This window comes from Miniopterus schreibersii, assembly GCF_964146895.1.
Source record: "Miniopterus schreibersii genome assembly, chromosome: 21".
Lineage (NCBI taxonomy): Eukaryota > Metazoa > Chordata > Mammalia > Chiroptera > Miniopteridae > Miniopterus > Miniopterus schreibersii.
This window is the reverse complement of record NC_138123.1, coordinates 5,538,520-5,561,241: the sequence shown is the minus strand read 5'-3', so window position 1 is coordinate 5,561,241 and position 22,722 is coordinate 5,538,520. Positions and strand designations below refer to the sequence as shown.

General features: G+C 45.8%; 1 protein-coding gene across 2 annotated transcripts in view; it reads left to right on the top strand.

The window, feature by feature from the left end:
• Nucleotides 1-14,103: 14,103 nt before the first annotated feature.
• Nucleotides 14,104-22,722, top strand: part of RAB3GAP2 (RAB3 GTPase activating non-catalytic protein subunit 2) — a 44,320-nt gene continuing 35,701 nt past the window's right edge. For both annotated transcript variants that reach the window (XM_081124091.1, XM_081124090.1), the window contains exon 1: nt 14,104-14,297. In XM_081124091.1, coding sequence (XP_080980217.1) covers nt 14,183-14,297 — 115 coding nt within the window. In that variant the 5' untranslated portion in view covers nt 14,104-14,182. The remainder of the gene's footprint in view (nt 14,298-22,722) is intronic.

Genomic DNA, 22,722 nt, shown 5'->3' with positions numbered 1-22,722 from the left:
AATCCTATGAGCTGATCACAGAAAAAAAAAGGGTGGCATCTCAGTGACTTCACCGCTGGCAAACAAGCTCTCAACTCTTGGCAGTTATGACAAGGGGGAGATGCTGTACGAGTCCTTGCTTAACCATTTCCTTGTGGCCCTGCACCTCATCAAAGTCATGTTTAGGTCCTCGTTTATTCTCCTATTGTCACTTTTTCTCTCAGCTGCTTTGTGGGTTGCAAACTCTTTCTGATTCATGTTTCTGGAACCTGCATTTTTGGTGGTTCAAAGGAGTCTCGTCTGTAATGATAGGGCTTCAGACACCTCTTTGTGTTGTTGTGTTAGTCAGAGTAATTAGAGTTAGCTGCACCAGCAAAACAACCTTAAAATCTCAATGGTTTCACTCAATAAATGTTTCTTCTTTGCTCACATCACAACTCAAAACAGGTCTGACAGCTCTCCTCCACACGATGACTCAGGGATTCAGGCTCCTTCTCTCTTTTAGGTTTGCCATCCTCTGTGGCCCTCTTGGAGTCTTCAGCATAGTGTGTGAACTGAGCTGACCAGCAAGCAAGGAGAGATCAAGCAGAGGATATCATGGAGATTTTAGGGTCCAGGCCTGAAAGGGGCCTACATCATGGTCGGTCATGTTTCTTTGGCCATTGCAAAGGGTCTAGCTCAGGAGCTAGAAACCATATTGTTGAGCACCTAGCCAGTCTCTGCCATAACTCTTCCTAACTCTAGCATGCTTGAAAGAGGTGACTGGTGGGAGGTTGGCTCGTGTTGGTTCCCAGGTCAGTCACGCCACACCTGTGACTCTGCTTTACACAATTTCAGGTGGGCAGACTCTGCTCTATCATAGGCCACTGTTCCCTTTCCCGCTGGCTACATTCTGCAGTTCTAGAACCTTCTATCTCCCTTCAATCAATCCTGCTATCGTGAAGCTGACCTTAGGTAAATTCCCCCTTTTTTTTCTTCCAGAGAGCTAGTTGTTGGACACTACAAGCCCACCACTGCATGAAGGTCACTAACCCCAGGAGACCTGAGGTGAGTCACCTGTTCATTTGCCCACCTGCAAAATGAAAGAAGGAAGGAAGGAAGGAAGGAATAGAGGGAGAGGAAGGAGGGAAAAATGGGAGGGAGGGAGAAGGGTCATTCTAGACAATCCTAGTTGTATTTCAAATCTAAAGCAGAGGAGAAAAAGGGGAAAATACAGGGATACAGGGCTCTCTGTTTGCACAGGTAGAGCAGATGTCCTCCTACCTGGGATGATTATTATTTTTAAAACAATAGACATTTATTTTCTCATAATTCTGGAGGCCAGAAGCCCAGATTTGGTATCCCTGGGCTGAAATCAAGGTGTAGGCAGGCCCCCTACCTGGGATGATTTGAGAGGCTCTCCAGAGTGACAGCCCAGAAGTACCCACCCCTCTGGCTTGCCCGAGCCTGCTGCTGCTTGAAAGTCACAGGGTTTTCATGTCCTTCCTCTGGATAAGCTCTGCCTCCTATAGCATCCTCCTGCCTCCAGTATCACTCATTAGCACCTTAGCCCACATTTGTGTATAAATAACTCCACATGACCTTGAAAAGCACCGAAGTTCTTCCCAGGGAAATAAGACATAATTAAAAGTTGTGATGTGGGGAGGGAGCTGGGGAAAGCCCAGGCATTGGACTTGCCCTGACAGTCAGGCAGCACTGGGCACAGGCACTGAAGGGACTGTCGGCCGGCACAAGGGCTTCGCAAAGACGTGTGGGGAAGCTCTGGAGGCCGTGGCACCTCTGGGCCAGCCTGGTGTGGGTGCTGGTGTTGAACTTGCCCCTTAGACTCCTAATGAAAAATGAGGTCAGAGTGAACCTTAGCGCACACTGTGGAGTCTGGGTGATGCTGATGTGTCAACATAGGCTCGTGGATGGTAACAAATGTCCCACTCCGGTGGGACTGTGTTGACGATGGGGAAGGCTGTGTGTATATGGGGGCAGGTGGTGGATGGGAACTCTCTGTGCTTGCTGCTCCATTTTGCTGTGAACCTAAAACTGCTCTAAAAGATGAAGTCTAATTTTAAAAGAAGAGGGAGTTCAGATCAGAGTTGTTTATCTTGTGCCGCTCTGGTCTGCAGCTAGCTGCCTTCCCGGAGGTCTTCTGTCTCTGCTTTCTCACCGCTAAGCAATCCTCCAGAGTCTCATCCCATGACGGTAACACTTACAATCCTTGGAAAGATATTATTATAACTTAATAAACGAACAGAACAGGCGTAAATGTGTGGATTTGCAGGTCCACGGTGGTGGGAATGTTGAGAATGCACCTCCTCCCCCACCCTCCCAGCGATCAACTTAGCAGAACTCATAGACAATACTCTCAAGATAGGTTTTCTCTCTCAAGGCCATCTGCCCTCTGCCCTTCGGACCAATTATTAGGATTTCTCTGTTTTTCAAACGTCCCAATTTCTTTTCCAGATGTGTATTTTACGTTGCAGTCACCCTCGTTTTCAAAATATATATTCGAGTATCTATTTAAAGGTTTATTTGACTTTACTCCCTATGACGCCTTCTCTTTTCGAATTGTGAGCTTGAGTTACTGTTTAGTGCTGGCGTCAGACCTTTGAGGTTTGTTTCCTTGATCGAAGGGGCTCCCTCTGCCTGCTGCTGTTTTTGTTTTTTCTCTCCCAACAAGTCGGTGGTCACTTATAAAGAGACCCTGCGGTCAGTCTCTTATCAAAAGGACTGTCAGCTCATTGGGTGAAATTCTACAGCAATGACGATGCCAAGTTCCCAGGGTAGAATGACTGCAAAAGAAATAATAATTTAGGGTCAAGCACGCCTGGGTTTCAGTCCCAACATCACCACTCAGGGACTAAGTACATTTGACCAAGTTATTATTCCTGCGAGTCCCAGCCTGATCACCAATAATAATACCAAGGCGGCTGTAAGAATTAAAGGAGGTACAGTGCCTGGCAAATTGTTGGTATTTTCCCTTCCCCCCTTTGAAGTATGAATCACTTTACTAAGAAAGGACATTGTGAATAATTAAAATTGCCATCCGCTCCCACAGTTCATTAAATATCATCTTTTGAGGAACTCAAAGGATTTCTAATTAAATTTTAAATGGTATCTGTGTGGACAGAATTCACCCACATCTGGAGAACTCGAAGTTGGACCTTAGTTCCTGTTGCTGGCAATTCAGTTTTTTTTCAGCATTTCCCTGAAAACCTCTTGCTGTTTCATCAAATCGGGTGGGGCAGGAACACTCGATTCCCCAGGGTCTGGGGTTTAGCATTAGATATGAAAGTCACATAGAGACCGGGAGAGATGAATGATACGTCTCAGCTCATTTATTTTCAAAAGCATTGTGAGGCAGAAGAGGTGGGTGGGAGGAACTCTGAAGGAGTAACCTGGTTTATGGGGCAAAAGGATCTCATTTTTATAATTCACTACCTGGAAGTAGGATTATCTTTTTGATAAAATAATTTTCTTGGAACCGCAGTAGCAGCTATTTCCTTTGTGTTTCTCCCTTATAGTACAAGGACATTATAATGAAGTAATAAGGTCGTAGGAAAGTCTATTTTTCATCCTACCCCATTTCTCCCTATCTCTCCTTGTGCTGTGACTAGTTGAGCAGTAATTTTCAATACATTTTTTTTTCTTATTTATCTACCATATATCTTTTCTGTGTTATCAAAACAATGCTACATTCTTTCATTTTGATTTATGGAAAAATGGGTCTTCATGCTGCTTTTACTTCGAAGGTAGAGGCAGTAATTACCTGGAGCTATTTGTGTATTAAGCAAAGTGGTTATTTCAGCAGAGATGAAAAATGGACAGTAGCAATGATTGAATTTTGGTGTGTGTGCTTCAGTGTCATTTCATGTTAATCTGCACACAGCTCTGCTTAAAATGATGCTGTTCTCCACCACACTTTCGGAAACACTGCTGTTGTTCATTACATCACCCACGTTCCAGAATTCTTGACCCGTATGCTACAAAATCCTTAGTGTAGCTTTTTCCTCATGGTCTCCGGATGGCTCCTGTATGTCCTCCGGACAGTGCATCGCTTTCCAGGTAGGGGGAGGGGGAAGGACAACAGAGTGAGTGTACCTGCTAGTCTTCGACTTTTCAATGGAGAGCAATCGTTTTTGTAGCATTTTCACCCAGTGGAACGCAGCTTGCATCTCACTGGCCAGGATTATGTTCCATGGCTATTCCTAACCGCAAAGGAAACCTGGGAAGCCATCCTTATGAAATGTTTTTCTGGCGCAAGTGTGTCACATCATCTATCAGATCCATTTTCATCCGTGGAGACACCCCTCCTGGTGTTCTTTGTTGCCCTTCTCTGATCTGAGCTGGAGACGCTCTAGCTGGCTTGATTTCTGCCAGGTGAGTCCAGGCAGAAATCCAGGACACTCCATTTCCACCATCCTGGGGATTTCCTTCCTCTTGCTCCTGCGTTAGACCTTTTGTTTCTTGGATGCTGAGTTCATAGTTTACATCCTTTCTTTTGATGGTGCACACCCTTCAGTAGCTTTTTGAAAAGGGGCTAGCTTTTTGAGATCTTACATGTCTGAAAATACCTCTTACCGTTTCATTGTAACATTGATGAGAAGCTGTAGGAACTGAACTCTTGTTTGTATCAATTACCCTATGATAGAATTGGTTGTGTTATACGTGCTTTCACATAAAGTCACAGAATCTATCAACGGCGTTAAGTGAGGACTTCCTGTGTATATTTGGGGCATTTTGGTATTTGAGGATACTGTATGGAGAAGCAATAAGACTGGGTGGGGAACTTAAGATGGGGGCCCAGCAGCCAGCTGTTCTTAGGGCATATCTTTTTATGTTGAAAACTCCACACATAGAGGGAGTCGGATGGCAGAGTAGAGACCAGAGGATTCAGAGCTGAGCACCCAGGTAATCTGCCTGTGAAGTTCCTTATGGAACCTTTTGCTGAATGACAGATAGAAAGGTCAATGTCACAGAGCAACACCCGCTCTTCGGTGGTTGGTACAAACAGGTGGAGATGGAATGTACTGAAATCCTGGCCATTGTTCAGTGTGGGCAGGACCAGGTGAGTCATTTCACATGCTCAGTAGTTCCCTTTCCTCTCTGGTGACAGTCAAGAGGCAGCCAGTGGGTTTGTGGGTTATACTGAGGGGGGCAAAAGTATGTAGTTTATCAAGAAAGGGAAGAAGCAATGACATTTGGTTTAAAAAATTTGTATAATTTATCACAGTTGTTCAAAAATTAGATATACTAGCTAGATAGCTTTTTCTCTTTAGGTTGTGTGTGTAGTGTGTAAAGAGAGACAAAAACAAAACAGATATGGAAAAATATTATTGGTGAATCTAGGTTATATGTGGCTATTTCTTTTAGTGTTCTGTAAACTTTCTATATATATTTGAAATTTTTGTAATTAAAAATATCATCGCAATAATAAAGACAAAGCTTTGTAGTCTTAAAATATTAAACTTATCCCATCCAGGGAGTTTGTGGAAGCTTCATTACTGAATCCCACATTCCTCTCCCCAAGATCCTGTCTCTCCACCCACCTAGGATGCATAAGAATCTCTGCTGGGGGGACGTGCCCAAACTCTCCCCCCTCACCACTCCTCCCAGACAGATAGCTCATCCACCTGAGAGCCATCGCTCTAAGGGCAGTGACACTGGAGCCACTTACTAAAGCGGGTTATGCACCATCATTCCCCTGGAGAGTTTTACATGCTTTGAAGTTTCAGATGGAATCTTCCTTAGAGGCAGATGCTTGAACTAGATGAGCCTCCCATGGTCCTCTTGATTATAAATGTGTCTCAATGCTGAGCGGTGAGGGTTTGGAGTCCCTGGACCGAGTATCACAACTCCCTTTCTGCTCCCTGGTGATTTCACTCCTCAGGTTTTTGAAGCTGGCACCGAGCTTTGGTTTTGCTCTGCTTGGTTTGCTTTTCTGCCTCCCGCAAGAGCTAAGATCCGGTGTCTGCCCGGCAAAGTTGCTAGTGGCAGCATTCCCGGAAGCTCCCACCTCCAGATGACGTCAGACCTCCTGTGACCCAACCACCTTGTGTTCGGAAACATTACATCATTCTGGGACGTGATTTCCTCTAATGCAGAGCTCGCTGTCCCCGCGCGGGTCCTGCTGTTGCTGCCACTCTGAGCGACAAGCCATGACCTCAGGCAAAGGCCGCTTTGTGCCCGTCAGCAGTTGAGCGAGGTGGACAGCAGACTCACCTGAGGGTCTTACGCCCCTCCCCATCAAAATGCAGTGACCCCTGGGGCAGGCCACACAACACAGTCATCATGCATAAAACATTCCACAAAACTGAAGACTGGAAATGAAAGGAAGGTGGCTTTTTCCTGGCCAGACGTGGTAGCCTGTGGTTCATGTTTTGCCGAGGCAGGGATCTTGGTCCCTCAGGTTTGGGTTGTGTGGGCAGATGTTGGGTGAGTCACTACTGTTGATTGGCCTAAAGAGACTCACTCTGAGCGGGTAACTCACCTAGGGACAGGGATGGGATAAGAAGAGAGAGAGAGAGGACGGTTACGAGAATAAGGGGTAGCAGGAAAGCTTGCTTGTGTAACCAAAAGACCGTGGCCAGGGCCAGCACCAGCGCCGCCCACTACATCTTGTTTGCTGTAAGTGCTGGAATTCAGCACCACTGGCATTACCTCATGCGGCTCCTCCCTCCAGCCCACATGCATGGAGATGGACCGCGGATAAAGAAACTCGGATGATGACATTGGCCGGCCAAGGAATTCTTGGCAAGCGAATCGGCCTCGTGAGAATGGATCCTTGCCGGTGGACCCTGCACGATCCTGCAAGCAAGGGACCACGTGCTGCAGCGAAGAGTCCTGGAAGAAAAGGCCAGAGATCTGGGTTTTGTCACTGAGCCATCTCTAACTGTAGGCCAGTCCCTTCGTCTCTGAGTTTGTTTGTAGAAGGGGAGGAGTTGGCCCCGAGACCCCTGAGATCCCTCTAGTGCTAATGTCCTACAGGTGCGAGTCAGGTGCGGGAACGGAGCGTGTCACTGCCCCCTCTCGTGGATAAAGTAGGAAAAGCACTCGGAGCGTCTCAAAGTCAAGATCGAGGAGCAGCTTTTTCTCCACGGAGCCCGCCTGGCACAGTCCCCCGGAGCACGGTTCAAAGGCACAGTTTGGGGGCCACGAGGACACCATGGCTTCGTCAACCCACGCCCTGGAGAAGAGCAAACGTAGAGGCCTCTCTCCCACGTGGGAACATTGTGGCCACCCTGGCATGGATTCGTCAAGATACCATGTGTCCCTCCAGTGGAACGGGAAACATGGAAACAGAAAAACACTCGTGGAAGCGTGTTAGCTGGCTCTGTGGACGAGAGGGGATGGAAAGGAGAGAAGGGTTAGTCTCACAAATGCTGTTGATCAAAATGCATTTATTCCCGAAATGTTTATGGCGTGCCTGCTGTGTCCTAGGCGCTGCTGCTGCTTTATAGCAGCCCAGCCCTCCAGGGGTTTGTATTCTAACAGAGAACACAAACACCGCCTGGGTGCAAGTCAGTGCCATGAAGCGGAGACCTGGGGTGTGCACTGAGCTCCTGACAGGGAGCCCAGCCCCTGCCTTTGGTGTCAGAGAAGGTCTAGGCTCCTGAGGGAACTGAGCCGAGTTTTGAGAGCACTAGCAGGTAGCAGGTCAATTGTGTGGGGTAGGTGGGAAACAGGCAACAGTTTCCACAAGCAAATTGTGTGTGTGTGTGTGTGTGAGAAATAATTTAAAAATTCTAAAGCATTATTTAACTGGTTCCCACAGTCTATGCTCTTAGGAGGCACAGACTAATAAAATACCATTTTCTTGCCCTCACAGACAGCAGTCTCTGGGTGAGGGGGAGAGGGTTTGCAGCCAATAGTAGCCGGGTTTCCAGAAGTCTGTGGTTACAAATCGAGGGTAATTACAGTTTTAATAGAACTGTGGGAGATATAAGAGGCAAGATGTGTCTTCATACATGCCATACTTGAGGAACTTAGAGCTTTCTAGACATGCAGCAAGCACCAGAGGCCCGAAATATCCCCTATCTCAATCTAGGCTATGGGAATAATTGATTACAGACAGTATTCTGAGAAGAGTTTAATCCAGCCTTTCTCTGTTGAAGAAATAAGTTCTAGCATTAAAATATAAGCAAGTGAGAGGGACAGACCCACAATTCTCAGAGACAGCCGACATGGGGAATAAAGGCCGGCGCCTAGGCATGGACGTGACTGTAATTTGAAAGTGCACAGTAGTAACTATAGTTTGCATCCTACAGGATGCCGTCACCTTACTGTACATGATCTCATTTCAACCTCAAAGTAGCCACACAAGAGAATTAAACAAGTACCATTGTTTCTGTTTCAAAGGTGACAAGGGAAGGCGCTCGGTGGATAAATTACACATCCTGTGTTATACAGAGAGTAAGAGGGAGGCCAGAGACGCAGACCCAGAAGGCAGAAATCCATTTTCTTCAACTGCATTAGGTGCCTCCCTGAGCACTTAGAAGAGCAAACTACTTAACACAGAAAGCAGGCCAAGGAGCCCCAGCCTTCTAAGTACGTGGTACTGGTTTCACTTTCTTTCAGGTTTTCTTGCTCTGCTCTTTCATTATATTTTTTCTTCACAATGGGGGAAAAAAAAAGGCTCAGAGTTTTGTTTTGAATAAAAGCCAAATTTAAAGGTCTGAGAAAGCATCTGAGAGAGTTGTGGTTCCAGCTACAAGGACTAGAGCTATCTGGCAATCTTTCAGCTACGGGCACCTCCAAATGCTGGGTGAAATGTAACAACAAATATGCTATTAAATCCTAGCTAAGGGCACAAAAACGGGGAAAAGTGCAGATGCCAGAAATGAAAGGAAAGCCCGAAAAACAGAGACGTAAGGTTGCATGTTAACGCAGAGACCGCGCAAGGGGCAGCGGGCAGGCCAGCGTGGGCACCCAGAGCGGCTTTAGTGCCCCTATGGGAAATGGTGAGTCTGCCTGGGGCCTGTTTCAAACTGAGAAAGTCCTTCCTGAAACCAGGATTCTTAAGAGCTGCCCCCCTGAACGAAAGAGTAGAAAGCAGTCCCCCCACCCTCACCTCCCAGGAACAACAGAGCTCGTCTGAGTCGTCCTAGCTTTTTGTGGGAAAAATTCTCCCTGAGAATTTAATACCAACCCCCAAGCCAAAGAATTAACCTCACAAATGGCTCCAAGTTCCTGATACCCCTATGACATCTGGCTAGAGCACCCCCAAACCTGCATCAGGGGATTATGCCTTCAACGCAGGCTGCAACTCAGGGACATCTATGCAACGGAGAGAGAGAGACTGAGTTTAGTAAAATGGCAGCGATCCTCTGACTTAACATCTGTGTTCAGAATTCGCCTTGGAATCTATTTTAAGTGAGAAGAGTCCTAACAAGTACAGTGAAATCAGGTTTAGGGGATGATAAATACCCATCTTTGCCTTTGAGTGTCTTGCACTATTAATGAGTTTATTTATTAAAATATCCTTAAAGTGCTCTTTTCATATTCATTACTGACTTTTGTTAAATATTTTATCTATAGATCCATGGTCAATAGGGCTACATAGTTGAAGTTGTAACATATAAAACACTCAAAGAGTTTCACTTACCAAGATATTAGCGTGCATTAACCAGGACTCCACTCAGCCCTGAAATATTTATTAATACACGAGTGAATTATTTATCCCCTTGTTTAATTCATTGCTTAACATCTCAGCACTTTTTAACTTTAATTTCTTTGGGAAAAATAATCTCAAAGTAGGCTTTGCCAGGTTTACAGAGCTTAATGTCAAAAAATCTTGTCCTCCAAAAGGTACGTGTTTTTAGGGATCTTCACTTAGCTAGAATGGCTGAGCTTTACCAAGGCTGCACGCAGAGAGTGCACAGTTAGTGTGCAAAGAGCAGTGATGAAGGGGACAGGAGGGGAGGGGAACAGGACAGACAGATGGAAATAGAGTACAAATGGATGCCCAAGGATTAATAGCATGTGGCTACATTCATCAATAAAATGTAAGATGAGGTTACACATATTTTTTTAAAAAATAATGTGAGTGGCTCATTTCCATACAAACTCTATATTGATTTCGTACCATCATTCATGATAATAATTTTTAAAATTTACGGTTATTATTCGTACCACATAGTCAGAGTCTGTTTTCTGATTAAATGAAGGCTGGCGAATCATTCCCTCCCCTCAAAGGTCACGGGCCACGTGGTGTGCGAGGTTCCTAGAGTTAGGGTTCCATAAGCTACATAATAAACACTTCTCGTTTTTACTCCTTTCCTGTAGAAATCATCACTCTTTAGGCACTTGGTGATCATAGCAAAACTGTTTCACAGCCACATTTAAGAAGTTGCTAGATTTAAAGGAACTTACTGGACAATTTAAAAGTCGTGGCCTTGGCCCTGCCCCTGGCCGGTGTGGCTCCGTTGGTTGAGCATGATCTCAGCGCTGAGAGGTCACTTGTCCTATCCCAGGTTGCGGGCTCGGTACCCAGTAGGGGGTGTGCAGGAGGCAGCTGATCGATGATGTTTCTCTCTCATTGATTTTTCTGTCTCTCTGTCCCTCTCCCTTCCTCTCTCTCGAAAAATCAATAAAAATATATTTAAAATATTTTGTAGTTTGGGAGTGTTGCAAACAATAGCAAAGACTGAAGAAAAAAAGAAAAAGCCAAACATTTAAAGAGTTTAAAGGAAAAAAACTAATGGGGAGGAAATAAGTTTATATTTTGTAAAATGCGAACCATTAAATTCTGAGAAAAGAATTTCACACACTAAAATGGAAAAATAAAACTTTAAAGATATCCAACTGTGATAGACAAGCTGTAGAATATGTTAATAAGATGACAGGCAAAAATGAATGAATAAATGGATGAATGGATATCACAAAGCTACACTGGTCACAGTCCCTGCCCTTGAGGACATCACCATCTAGTGGGGGAGACAGAAATATGGATAAACTGTAATCAAGGTGCTAAGCTTTAGAACAGATACATAGCAAAAAGCTAAGGGGGTCCACAGTGACTAATTTTCCTGGGGATATCAGGCCCTTCGCCAAGGAGGTGATATTGGAGCTGAGTTTTGAACGATTTCTAAAGGTAGAGAAGAGGCACATAGCAGTCGCTCTGCTCTGAGTTGTCTGTGTTTGTCTGTGTGCCCGGTGAGGTAGTAAGTCTCTGGTGGGCTAGTTCCTCTCACCTCACTGCACTCACCACAGGGCCTTGACTGCAATAAAACAGATGTATCTACCCTCTGTGTATGTTTGTCAAGTAAAACTAGTTGTTTATAGACCTTGCTTCCGCTCACGTTTCAATACCATGAGCCGCAGCACAGGTATAATGCAAGGCTTCTGTGTCCCTCTGCTGTCCTTTTATTTACTTAGACATGCTCAGTGCCCTCAAGTTCACTGCCCACCCAGGCCTCTTACTCAGGTGCCTACCTAGGCCACTCCTTTTGAGCAACTCCAACTCCCAGACCTTTTCTTTCCCAGTTCCTTACCAAAACCTACACATTCCTGAGATGGACTTTAGTGTTCCGTTTCTTCGTTTTTAGATCAAGACACCGAGGCCCAGGAAGGTGACATGAATTGCCCAAGTTCATGTGACTGTATTAGCCGCCTTGCTGAGACAGACCTTAGGTCTCCTGCCTCCATGTCCGTTGCTCTCTTTCACACTCTGCTGTCCATCCTGGATCTCGACACCTTCAGCCTCAGGGTCAAGACTGGCCAGGACCTGCTGCTAATCATGCTGAGTAAGCATCTTTCTCTTACCAGCAGTGATCTGTGCTCTAACTCCTAGGGGTGGACACTGGAGAGAGTTCACACTAGTACCCTCCTGGGATGACGTTGGTCACATCACTTTTCTTAGCTCCCGAACTCACACCTGGGAGAGAGACCCAGTCTAGCTGGGCTATGTGAAGCCTGTGCCTTTTCTGCAGTGTGCTTTCTTAGGACTGTGCAGTTAGCCACATTTACTGTCTAACACGATCCTCCCACACTCCCCCGAAACCATGGCAGCAGGACTCCACTCATCCCCCCCACAGCTTTACAACTTCCTGGGGGAAGAGTTCAGTTCATGAATGTGTCGTAATTTCTGTGAAGGGCATCTAAAGTCCTTAAACACATCCATGAATAGGCCTTTTCAATACCACTTGGACGGAAGTCAGGAACTTCACCATTGAAACTTAGCGGTAATGAAATTCAGTGGCCCTTGCACAAGAGATATATGAATGCCTCGGGGCAGAACAAAGGCCAGTGGAATCGGCCGAGAGCAGTTACTTCTACAAAATGCATTTACCTGAATAGGAACTTGAGTGGTTTCCAAGCACTGACACTGTATGCTTCCAAAAGGTGTCATGTGTCCTTCCTTCACTCTGTACGGCTAAGAGTCTAAATTTCAGTTTTATTGTTTTGATATTGGAGTCACATTTGGGGGTTTTAATCATCAGCACGGGGTGATCTGAGGAAGCACTGCATTATTTTTTCAGATGGACAATGGAAACATTGTCCATTTTTCTGCAAGCTTTGAATATAGAATTACAGGTCTCCGATGGGTAAGGAACCCCCAGCACATCTAATCCAGCCACATATTTGATGGGTGGAGAACTGATCCCTGTTAACCTGATAATATAGGAATTATTGATTCTATTTTGTGAAATTCATCCTACTCTAGGAAACAGGAATTAATGGAGGAGGAACCTGGGCACTAAATTGTAGTTGTTGTATTATTAGGACTGCGTGGACACAGCCCCGAAAGAAATCAATATCCTAGACTTCATCTGTGTGCCTTCAACTTATTTCCATCCCTAAAGACGACCACTTTAGGTTTCTTCTGGGAAGCATAAGAGTGTCTACGGTGGTTTGTGTTAACATTAAAATAATTCCTTGTTTTTTTTTACTCTTTAGAAAAAATCATTTAAATGAACTTTCGAGTCTTCTCCAAGACGCTTAAATTTTTTTTCATTGAAAAGTTGGGGTGAGACACACTTTCTAGAGGACACCGTGACTGTCCTAGGGGACAATGGACAGAAAAGTACTTTAAAAAAAACATAAAAGTGCGCTGTAAAGAAGTGGGTCGTTCTGTCTGTTTACTCTATGTACACATTCTGTTCCATTTATTCCTTCGGTAAATATTTATTAAGCACTGTGTGCCCGGTCCCTTGCTGGAGACTGTGGACATAAAGCGGCGTTAAGCGCGGCCCCGACCTGCTGCAGTTCACGGCCGAGGCCGAGGCCGCTGCCCCCGGTCCCCGCGGCCGCCCCACCCCCACCCGGGCACAGCAAACCCCCCAAAAAACACACGAGGCATGGTTCCCTGTTATGCAGTTTGTACGTCTTTCCTTCCTTCGCGTGATCGGTTAGACCGTGTTTTTCATTTCACTTGGGCAGCCGAGTAATTCACTGCTGACTCCCCCAGCCAGCTGCTGGAATTTCAGCTCCTGGGAACAAGCCCCGAGTCCCGTTTGCGCTCCGCTTTGTGCGCCGCGCCTCGCGCGTCCGGAACGGAGCGGCCGGCCACGCGGACCTGCCGAATGGGTGGGCCGGTGGGTGAACCGGCTGCCGGCCCGGCGGGCGGGTGGGTGAACGGGCGGCCCCGGCGGGCGGGTCCGCGGCGCACGCGGGCGACTCGGCGGATCGCGCCCCGCGCGAGGCCCGCACAGCACCGTGGGGGTCTGCGGGAGGCGCCCCGCAAGCAGCCTGCCCCCGGGAGACACTCCTCTCTGCAAACGCGGGCCTGGCGCGCTGCCGCCCCCACCCGCCGGCCTCCCGCTGACCCGGGCTTGTTCCCCGCAGTATCTGTGGATCGCGCCGCTGGCAAAGCATCGCATCCCTAAGATCGGCTCAGAGACAGAGGCCGACGCGGCGGGAAAAACCCAATGAGAGCATCTCCGGCTAAACGTCGTGATGAAAGAAACGGATCGTTCCCGGCTGCAGGCGCAGAACCGCGACTGAAGTCGGTCCCGGGGCTCCGGCCGCCTCGGCTGAGCCTCTTGGGCCAGCCGCCGGGTCACGTGACCCCGAGCGCCTCCGCCGGGCCGTCCTGCGCGTGCGCACGGCTCGGGGGGCGGGGCTCCGGCGAGCGCTGACAGCTTCCGGTCGGTCGCCCCGCCCCTGCGCGGCTGAGGCGCTCCGGGCCGGGCGGTGGCGGTGGCCGCGGCGGGGCGGCGGGCGGCGGGGCGTGGTCCGGCCAGGCGAGCGCGCGGCGGGGCTCCCCGGAGCCATGGCCTGCGCCATTGTCCAGTTCTGCCACTTCCAGGACCTCCAGGCCGCCCGGGACTTCCTCTTCCCTCACCTGCGGGAGGAGACCCCCCTCGGCGCCGTGCGGAGGGACCCCAGTAAGTGCCGGCGCTTCGCCGCTCCCTTCCCGGGGGGCTCGGGTCCGCGTCCGCGCCGCCGCCTCCGCCCTGGGGGGCCCTCGTCTCCCTGCGAGGACGCCCGTGCCCTCCTCGTCCTGAAGCCCCCTCCGCCGCGGCAGCGTGGGTGTCGCCCCAGCTGTCTCCCCCAAAGCTGCGTCCCGCCTCCTCCGGTCTCTCTCGTGCGCCCTCCCCCCTCCCGGCCTTTCCATCCCCGGAGGGTCTGTGGCCTTCGGCTTCCTCCGCTTCCAGAAGTGTTGGCCGTCGCCCACGCGCGCCCTCCGCGCGCCCCTCCCCCCTCCCCCCGTGTCCAGAGCTAAAGACTCAATGGCCGATGGAGGAGTGAGTGACCCCTGCCTGAGGCGGTGGGTGGGGGCGCGCGTCTCTCCCCAAGGGGGGCGATGCCCTGTCGGGGAGGGAGCGAGACCCCGCGGCCGGAGACGGACTGGACTTTACACGTAGCGAGTCGTCGGCGCGTCAGTCACGGCGACGCGGCCGCGGGAAGTTGACTCGCTTCCGTGAGACGGGACCTGCGGCCGGTCGCCGCCGCCGCGCGCGGGGCCTGCGCCCCGGGCCGGGGAACCTCCCGCGGCTGGTTCACGGGGCACCGCGTGGGTCCTCAGTTCCCTGCGTGTCCCGCGTGGAAAGGGGTGTGTGTGGGGTGTGTGGGTGGTTTGCGCGCTCCCCGTTTCCAGCCTGAAGCACCTTGGGCAAAAGTACGGCTGCCGGAGCGGTGGTAAAAGGCCCACTAAATACACCCCCCCCCCCTTTTAAGAAAGGTCGAGGATACGGAATCAGGGCTGTGTGGGCACATTCACGCTCTAGTTCTACAGGTCGGATGAGGTTGGTGGTCGCTGTCCTTCCTCTTGGAGCTTGTGATTCATTAGCAGCTGCCGCGCGTGCGGCGCGATCGAGACGCGTGCCCGTGGAAGTGCACGCGCGCGGTCCTCTCCGAGGGGTAACGCCTGTGAAGTAGTAGGTAGACGCGCAGGGAGAGGTGGCCGCGTGCGGGGGAGGGGAGGCCGCAGCCGGCACCGTGTCTCAGAGCTGAGAGGACCTGGGAGAGGCCGCGAAGGTGGCGGAGCTGGATCCTGAGAAGCCGCGTGGAGGCAGTGGGATGGGTGCCTTTGAAAGGCTTTCCGCAGAGACATGCCGTGGGTGGTCAGCTTTGGACCTAACAGAGTCAGTAAACTTTTCCAGTTGCTGTTGTGTGCTCCGGCAGCTGTGTGCAGGAGAGGTAGGAAGCAGGTCAGTGGGTTGGGAGACTGTTCCAATAATCCATGCGAGAAGTGATGGGAGCCTGAACTAAAATAGCCCGAGCAGGGCTTGAGAGCAAGGGCTAGATTAGAGAGCAGTGAAGGAGGTAGAATCTGCAGGACCCGGTGGGGACCTGGTGATGGGCGGAGACCTGGTGATGGGCGTTATAGCTGATGAATGGGAGGGTGTTAAGGATGCCTCTGGGCTTTTGACTTGAGCCAAGGGTATACAGTGAGAGAGACGGAAGGAGGTAGGTTTTGTGTATGTCCAAGGAGGGGGTCCAGTTGAACACCAGATGCAAAAGTCTAAAACTCAGTAAGGATTCCTGGGCCAGAGATGTTAATTTGAAAAGAGTTTTCAGCAAAACGTGTCATATGAGTTTCAAGGATTATGCACACAGTCATGACCCATTGCGATTGGGTTGTAGTGCGAACATCATAGGGTGCACTTACACAGACCTGGATGGTCTAGGCTACTAATGTAATTGTATGTGCTGTTCTTTTCTCAGACCAGCAGCAGAGTAGGTTTGTTTACAGCAGCAGCACCACAAACACGGGAGTAATACATTGTGCAGTGACGTTAAGATAGCCACAGAGTCACTAGTCAGTGGGAAATTTTCAGCCCTGTTAAAATCTTATAGGACCACCGTCGTATATGTGGTCCATCGTTGACGGAAACATCTTCGGCAGTGTGTGGCTGCATGGTGATATGAACTGAGTACTGAAGTTTGGGTCAAGTGGAGGTTAATGGGAAGAAGACTGAGAAAGAGCCATGGGGGGGGGGGGGGAACCAGGTGAGCAGAATGCTCCAGCAGCTGAGGGAGAAGAGCATTTGAGAGAATTTGATGAAATGCAAGAGTGGTCAGCAGTTGCAAATGCAGCAGAGGTCCTCTAAGGATGGAAGAATGCTTGTTGGTTTTGGGAAGGTGGAGGTGACTGGGAGCTGAGGACAGTTTCCGTGGAAAGGTGGGGGCAGAAAGCATATTTACAGGATATTGAGGAGTTAAAAAATGAAGTTGACTATTTCATGGAGCCAGGTTATGAAGGATAGTAGATGCAGGGCTGTAGACAGAATGTAGCAAAAAAGAGCACATATTCTGTATCTCATTTCCCTAGTCCATCCAGCCCACTATCTACTCTCACCTGGGCAGTGGCACCTGACTTCTAACAAATCTTCCTGCTTCCACTCTTGGTTTCTTGTAACTACTTCCCAAAAGCAGTCAGAGTGCACTCTTAAAGACATAGTTTAGATGGTAACATTCCCCTCTTTATAAGTCTCTGTGCTTTCGATTGCACTTAAATAGAAAATCCAAAATTCTTGCATGGCTTATAAGACCCTTGAGGCCCTGCCTTCTGCCACTTCTTGCACTTCATGCTGCTCCTCTCCCTTATTTCTTATGCTTGAAACCCACTTTGCGTTGTTAAACCAGCCAAGCTTATTTGCATCAGAGGCCTTTGCCCTTGCCCTCCTCTCTGCCTCGGATGCTCTGTGCAGGTCTGTGCATGCCAGCTGCATCTTGTCATGCGAGTCTCAGCTCAGATGTCAACATCTCAGGGAGGCCTTTTAGATCATGTAATCTAAAGTAGTCACTCCTGCCCCTTTGATCTCATTTGTTGCTCTCAGTCACATCATCTTGTTTATTTTCGTCGCTGTGTCTACACTGTCCAGCATGGTAGTCTCTAGCCACATCGGGCTGTTGAGCCCTTAAAACATGGCAAGTGCCACTGAGGAGCTGAATTTTATTTTACTTAATTTAAATAGCCAGATGTGGCTAGTGGCTACCATATTGTATTGCACAGTTACAGGTGCTAAAATTTATGCCCATACAGAATCAATAGTTGTCCAAGATCACACAACGAAGGGGTAGCCTTCGGCTCTGAACTCAATCCAGGCAATTGAGGATATAATCATACCCCACACATCTAGGTTAATTTGCAATATGCCTATGAGTTTGCAGATATTTAATTTATTACCCTTTTAAATCAAATTCTTAGGTTGATGTTTGTTGGTATTATTGTGGCTACCATCAATTTAGGTAGAAAATAAATGAAGAAAGAACCTCTCAACCAGTGAGTCCCTTTGCCAGGCCTGTATTTTACAGTTAAAATGGTACGTTAATTTACAAATAAAAATCAGGAAAATAGCTTGCCCTTCTGTAGATAGCATACTTGGAATTTCAGTAATCACACCACGCCCTCCTTTATAAAACATCACGTTTTGTAACGAGCTCTTAATTAAAAAAAAAAAGAACCTAAACTTTTGTGGGGGGGAAATTTATAGAGTAAAAGTGAAGTTCATTTAGCGGGGTAAATGGACCTGCCTTAAATCGCTGGTGGTGTTTCACTTTGCTTTTCTTCACTTTATTAGTGTTACAAGTGATTACTTTATTGGGAAGCAGAAATCATGAGATCATTTTCTTTTTCTAGCTTATATAGGATATGTCTAGGGGATATGTAAAACCAAAGGAAAAAAAAAAAGAGAGAGAAACCTTAATTACTTGTCATGAATTGTTTGTATTAGGTAAGTGATCATTTTGAAGGCTTATCAGTTGGTTTAGTAATTCTTTTATTTAAATGTGGCAGCTGCCATAGACATAGTGATGGCTGGTACCTGGGCACCTAGACTCAGTGCCACTCTCTTCTGTATTTGAGTTGGCGGAGACTAACAGCACGACTTTGTTACCTTTGATCTTCAGTTATGAAATGAGGCTGTCTTCTGTTGCTTTAAAAGAGATCTTGAAGCCTACTGTTTCCCAGTGTTTACATTAGTGATAATAAATCATAATTGTTTATACAAGATTAAGATTTAAAACCTACTAAGCAGATATTAAAATTTGTCTCATACTTTGAAATTTCAGAAATGGATGGTAGTATGGTTCCCCACTTAACCCACAGTGGCATAATTTCCATTGAGACTGGATTTCTAGACCAGAGCTTTCTGATACTTATAATTGAGTTGGGCAGTAAATAAATAAGTAAATAAATAATAGATTATATTAGAATAGCATTCTGTGGAGAAAATGAAGTGCAAAACAGAACCCAAGGGGAAAGAAGAACTTATAAAATTACTCTTAGAGTAGATCATTATATTTTTTAATGGATGTTGGTGGGTATCATTTCCCTACAGTATTTAGAATCCACTGAATACATTTAAAAGGATGATATAAATTTATGTTAAAATGCCCATGTTTACAGTCTATCAGAAATTACATATTTACGCAAAGGATATATACTAGCAAAAACTCTTTGGTAAGCAAAAAGTTTGAAGGTATTCTTCTATAGGGCTCAGTCATTCCCAACCCCCCCCCCCAACTTTTTTTTTGCACCATAGCATGCATGAAAAATAAGACATGGACCCTGAAAAAGAAGAAAAATGTTGGGGACATTTTCCTGATTTCAAAATATTACAAAGCTACAGTAATCACACTTGTATGGGGCTGGCATAAAGACAGACAGATTAGTGCAATAGACTAGAAAGCCCAGAAATAAACCCTTGCTTATGTGGTCAAGTGATTTTTGAGTAGGATGCCAGACCACTCAAGGGGGAAAGGACAGTCTCTGCAACAAATGTGTTGGGAAAACTGCATCTCCATATACAAAGGAATGAAGCCGGACCGTTATCTTACGCAATATACAAAAATTAACTCAAGAATTGTATTCCTATCCTAGGCAAACAGAAGTGCCTCTTTACGTACATACTTGTCATCATTCTGTGTTACCAGTTTGACTTCTCTAATAAATGAAAAATGGTTCTCATGTGGTATTAAGATCATTACCTGTATTTTTTTTAAAGCGGCAAGTAATAGCAAGATTAAGCTGGTATTGGGAGAATTTAAGGGGAGTTTTCTCAGGGACAGTAGTTGAATATTAGAATGGAGTTAATAAGATGTTGAATTGGCTTCTTTGGAATATGCAGAAATTAGCTTTAGCTGGCAGCATTTACACGCCTTCAGCTACATTTCATAATGGCATACCCTTCCTCACCTGATGAGCTGTGCTTGTCTTTTTCTGTTGCCGTGGATATAATAAATCAGTTACAGCCCAGCCGAGTGTGGCTCAGCTGCTGAGCGTCAGCCTAGGATCCAGGCGATCGGGGTTCAATTCCTGGTCAGGGCACATGCCCGGGTTTCGGGCTCGATCAGTGACTCTCATCATTGATGTTTCTATCTCTCTCTCTCCCTCTCCTTTCCTCTCTCTGAAATCAATAAAGAGATATTAAAAAATAAAAATAATTAAAAAAAATTAAAAAAAAATAAATCAGTAACATAAGTATGACATTGTAGGAAACAGCGATGAGAGATGTATAAGTTCTTTCTAATTGCATAATATATTATTGCCCTTACTTTGAAAACAGAATAATAGAATGGAGACTAGGGCATATTACATTTCTTCAGGTTTGTTTTTTGTTTGTTTTGTTTCATTGTTTTTGTTAAGTTGGGTCAGAAGATTTCTTAGGTTTTTGGGCAAAGAGAGCCTGTTTAATAAACCTTTTACAGCAGGTTGGATACACTCTTTCTGCTTAAAGATATTTTCAGTTCTGTCACTCTGTGAATCAGCTGTGAGAACGTGTTATGTGATGTAGCAGGTCACTTATTTGACAACGTGAGTCATTAGAATTCTAGAACCGAAAGGGACCTTAAAGATCCAGTCTGATTGAATCATGAGGATTTGAAAGAGCTAAACCCCTGCTGTTGAAAATGGGATGACCTCCTCATTTTAGGTTGCTACATATTTTTATGTGCTGAAAGGAATATGCTAATATGAAATTTATTTTCCCATTTCCATCTCCCTAGAAGTAGAAAAAGATGAATAATTCTGAGGCATAGGAAATTAAGAAGCAGATTCTCTATAATTTAGTCTTTTTTTTTTTTTAACTTTGTATTGCTATGTGATACTTGCCTTGCCTTGGCCGAGACGACCCGACTAAACTTTGTTGGACCCCTTAATTATTTACAAGTCAAAGCTTCTAGAGGTTCTTCCTCCTTATAGAGAGAAACAAGTACACTATCTCTGTTTTTCCTTGTCTCGGAAGATCGGAAATGAATTTGCTTCTGTGCTAATAAGATCTTTTATTAGGCCATGGAGATGAAATTAAGTTTTCCTTTTCCTAACACTTAATGATTTCAGTTTCTCATTTAGTTCTTGATCTTGACATACTCATATTGGAAAAAGCAAATACTGTCAAATTAATTGCCCACTTCCAGAATTCAATTTCCTTTCTAGCTTTAGGTTCTTGTTATATGAAAAACATACACGCAGTTTATGAGGACAGACTGTTCAGAAGCAAATCAGAATACTGTGTTTTTGGAATTAAATATAGCTATGGGAAGTAGAAGTTGAATTTCCTAGTTAAGCTTTTGTTGGTAGAATAATTCTACCAACAAAATAACCCTAAAAAACACCCCTGTAATTTCTTTGATGGTTTAATTAAAATGTGTTTTCTCAGTGGTGTGAAGGTTGCAATGAGTATATCATTTATCAAGTGAGAGACTGAACAGTTTTTTTATACTATATAATCTGATCTCTTCAGGGGGGAAAACTCTCTCCAGAAGGAGTTGTAGTTACATTTTATATTTCAAAGTCATTGGTTTCATTCATTCAGACAAAACGTTTAACTTGGTAAGAACAAGGGTTTATGCTTATGTTACCAATTTTTCTTAGATGGTTCAAACTGGCCTTCTTCAGTGATGGGTATCCAAAAGTTAAGGATTGAAAAGTCATGTTATTATTCAGTGAGGAGGTAGGTGGTTGCTTTTTGTTAAGTTGGTTGGAGACCAGCCTATGAATTTTATTTATATAGAGAGCAAGTATGATTCAGGGTATGGTGTGACACCAGAGAGGGGGTGATTTCAGCAAAGAAGGTGGAGTAATAAAACATTCTAAGCGACGATCTTAATGCAACCCTTGATTTTCTGTGAATTTTAAGGAAAGATGGCTAAGAATGTGAAAAGAATAGGTGTGTGTGTGTGTAAATGTTGGCACACACAATATGCCCATTCTCTGCCCTCCAAGGCTTAATAGTTAGCTGTATAGACAAGGTTGTTCATATGAAAAATAATACAATAATTAATAAATAACAATAGAAGAATAAACTCTGTTTTTCAGATACTCACAACTGTAGACCTTCTTTTGCCCCACCGTGCATGTTAAACTCACTGCTTTGGTTATCCACATCCTTGATCAGTGACCACTTTAAAAACCCTGATAGTGATATTGATTGAAGAAGACTATCCTTTGTAGAAAAGTTACTAGGAGGAAAGACGGCTTGAAGAAAATTCTCTACGTGAATGGCAGCTTTATTAGACATTAGCTATTAGTAGCTAGCTTTAGCTATTAGATGTGATAGCTGATTTTCAATGTAAACCTTTTTTTTTTTTTTTTTAAAGAACCTGGTTGGCCTGCAAGGCATAAAAAATAACCTTGGTAAAATGCGAGATTCCAACACTTTTTAACAGCTAACATTAGCTGTCAGCAAAACAGGGTTAAATGATTTTCAGCAGAAGTCAGGAGGCTGCAGAAATTCTATCTCTGGCACTGTGTAGAAATAGCCACAGGGTAGTGCACAGTTTGCAGTCAGTTTGTTTTTCTTCATGTTTCCCATTGTTAAGATGACTAGAATTTGGAATGCATTTTCTTACAGTATTATAAAGAGACTTAGGATTCTGGACTAACCTTCAAAAACGTCTTTAACCTACTCAAGTAATAGTTTTGTTTCACCTCCCTTTAACTTCTGATTGTACCATGGAAAATGTATTCCTGTGATGGGGGAGATGCCTGATTAAATTCTTTCCCTCTTCTTAAAAGAAACTCCCAGTCAGGGGCATTGAGACATGGCACCCAGTCATAAACACAAACATCTTGTATAAAGCAAGTATTTTTTCAAGGTCTTCCTCTTCCTGGATGTTTTGAATTGAGGCATAAGGAGATACTGGGTCTCTGCAGGGGCAGGAAGTCCAAATTGCTGCCCTCTTCTCTTTGATTGTATGAGTCATTTGTGAATTGAGTCAGGTACTTCTTTTGCCAGGATGGAGGAGAAATAGCACATTTTTCATGGTTTTGTTTTGTACAGCATTCAACAGAGGTTATGTGCACAGACTAAGCTGTTTGATGGCTTATTTGCTTTTGTGTGTCCAGCACTTAGCTCAATGCCC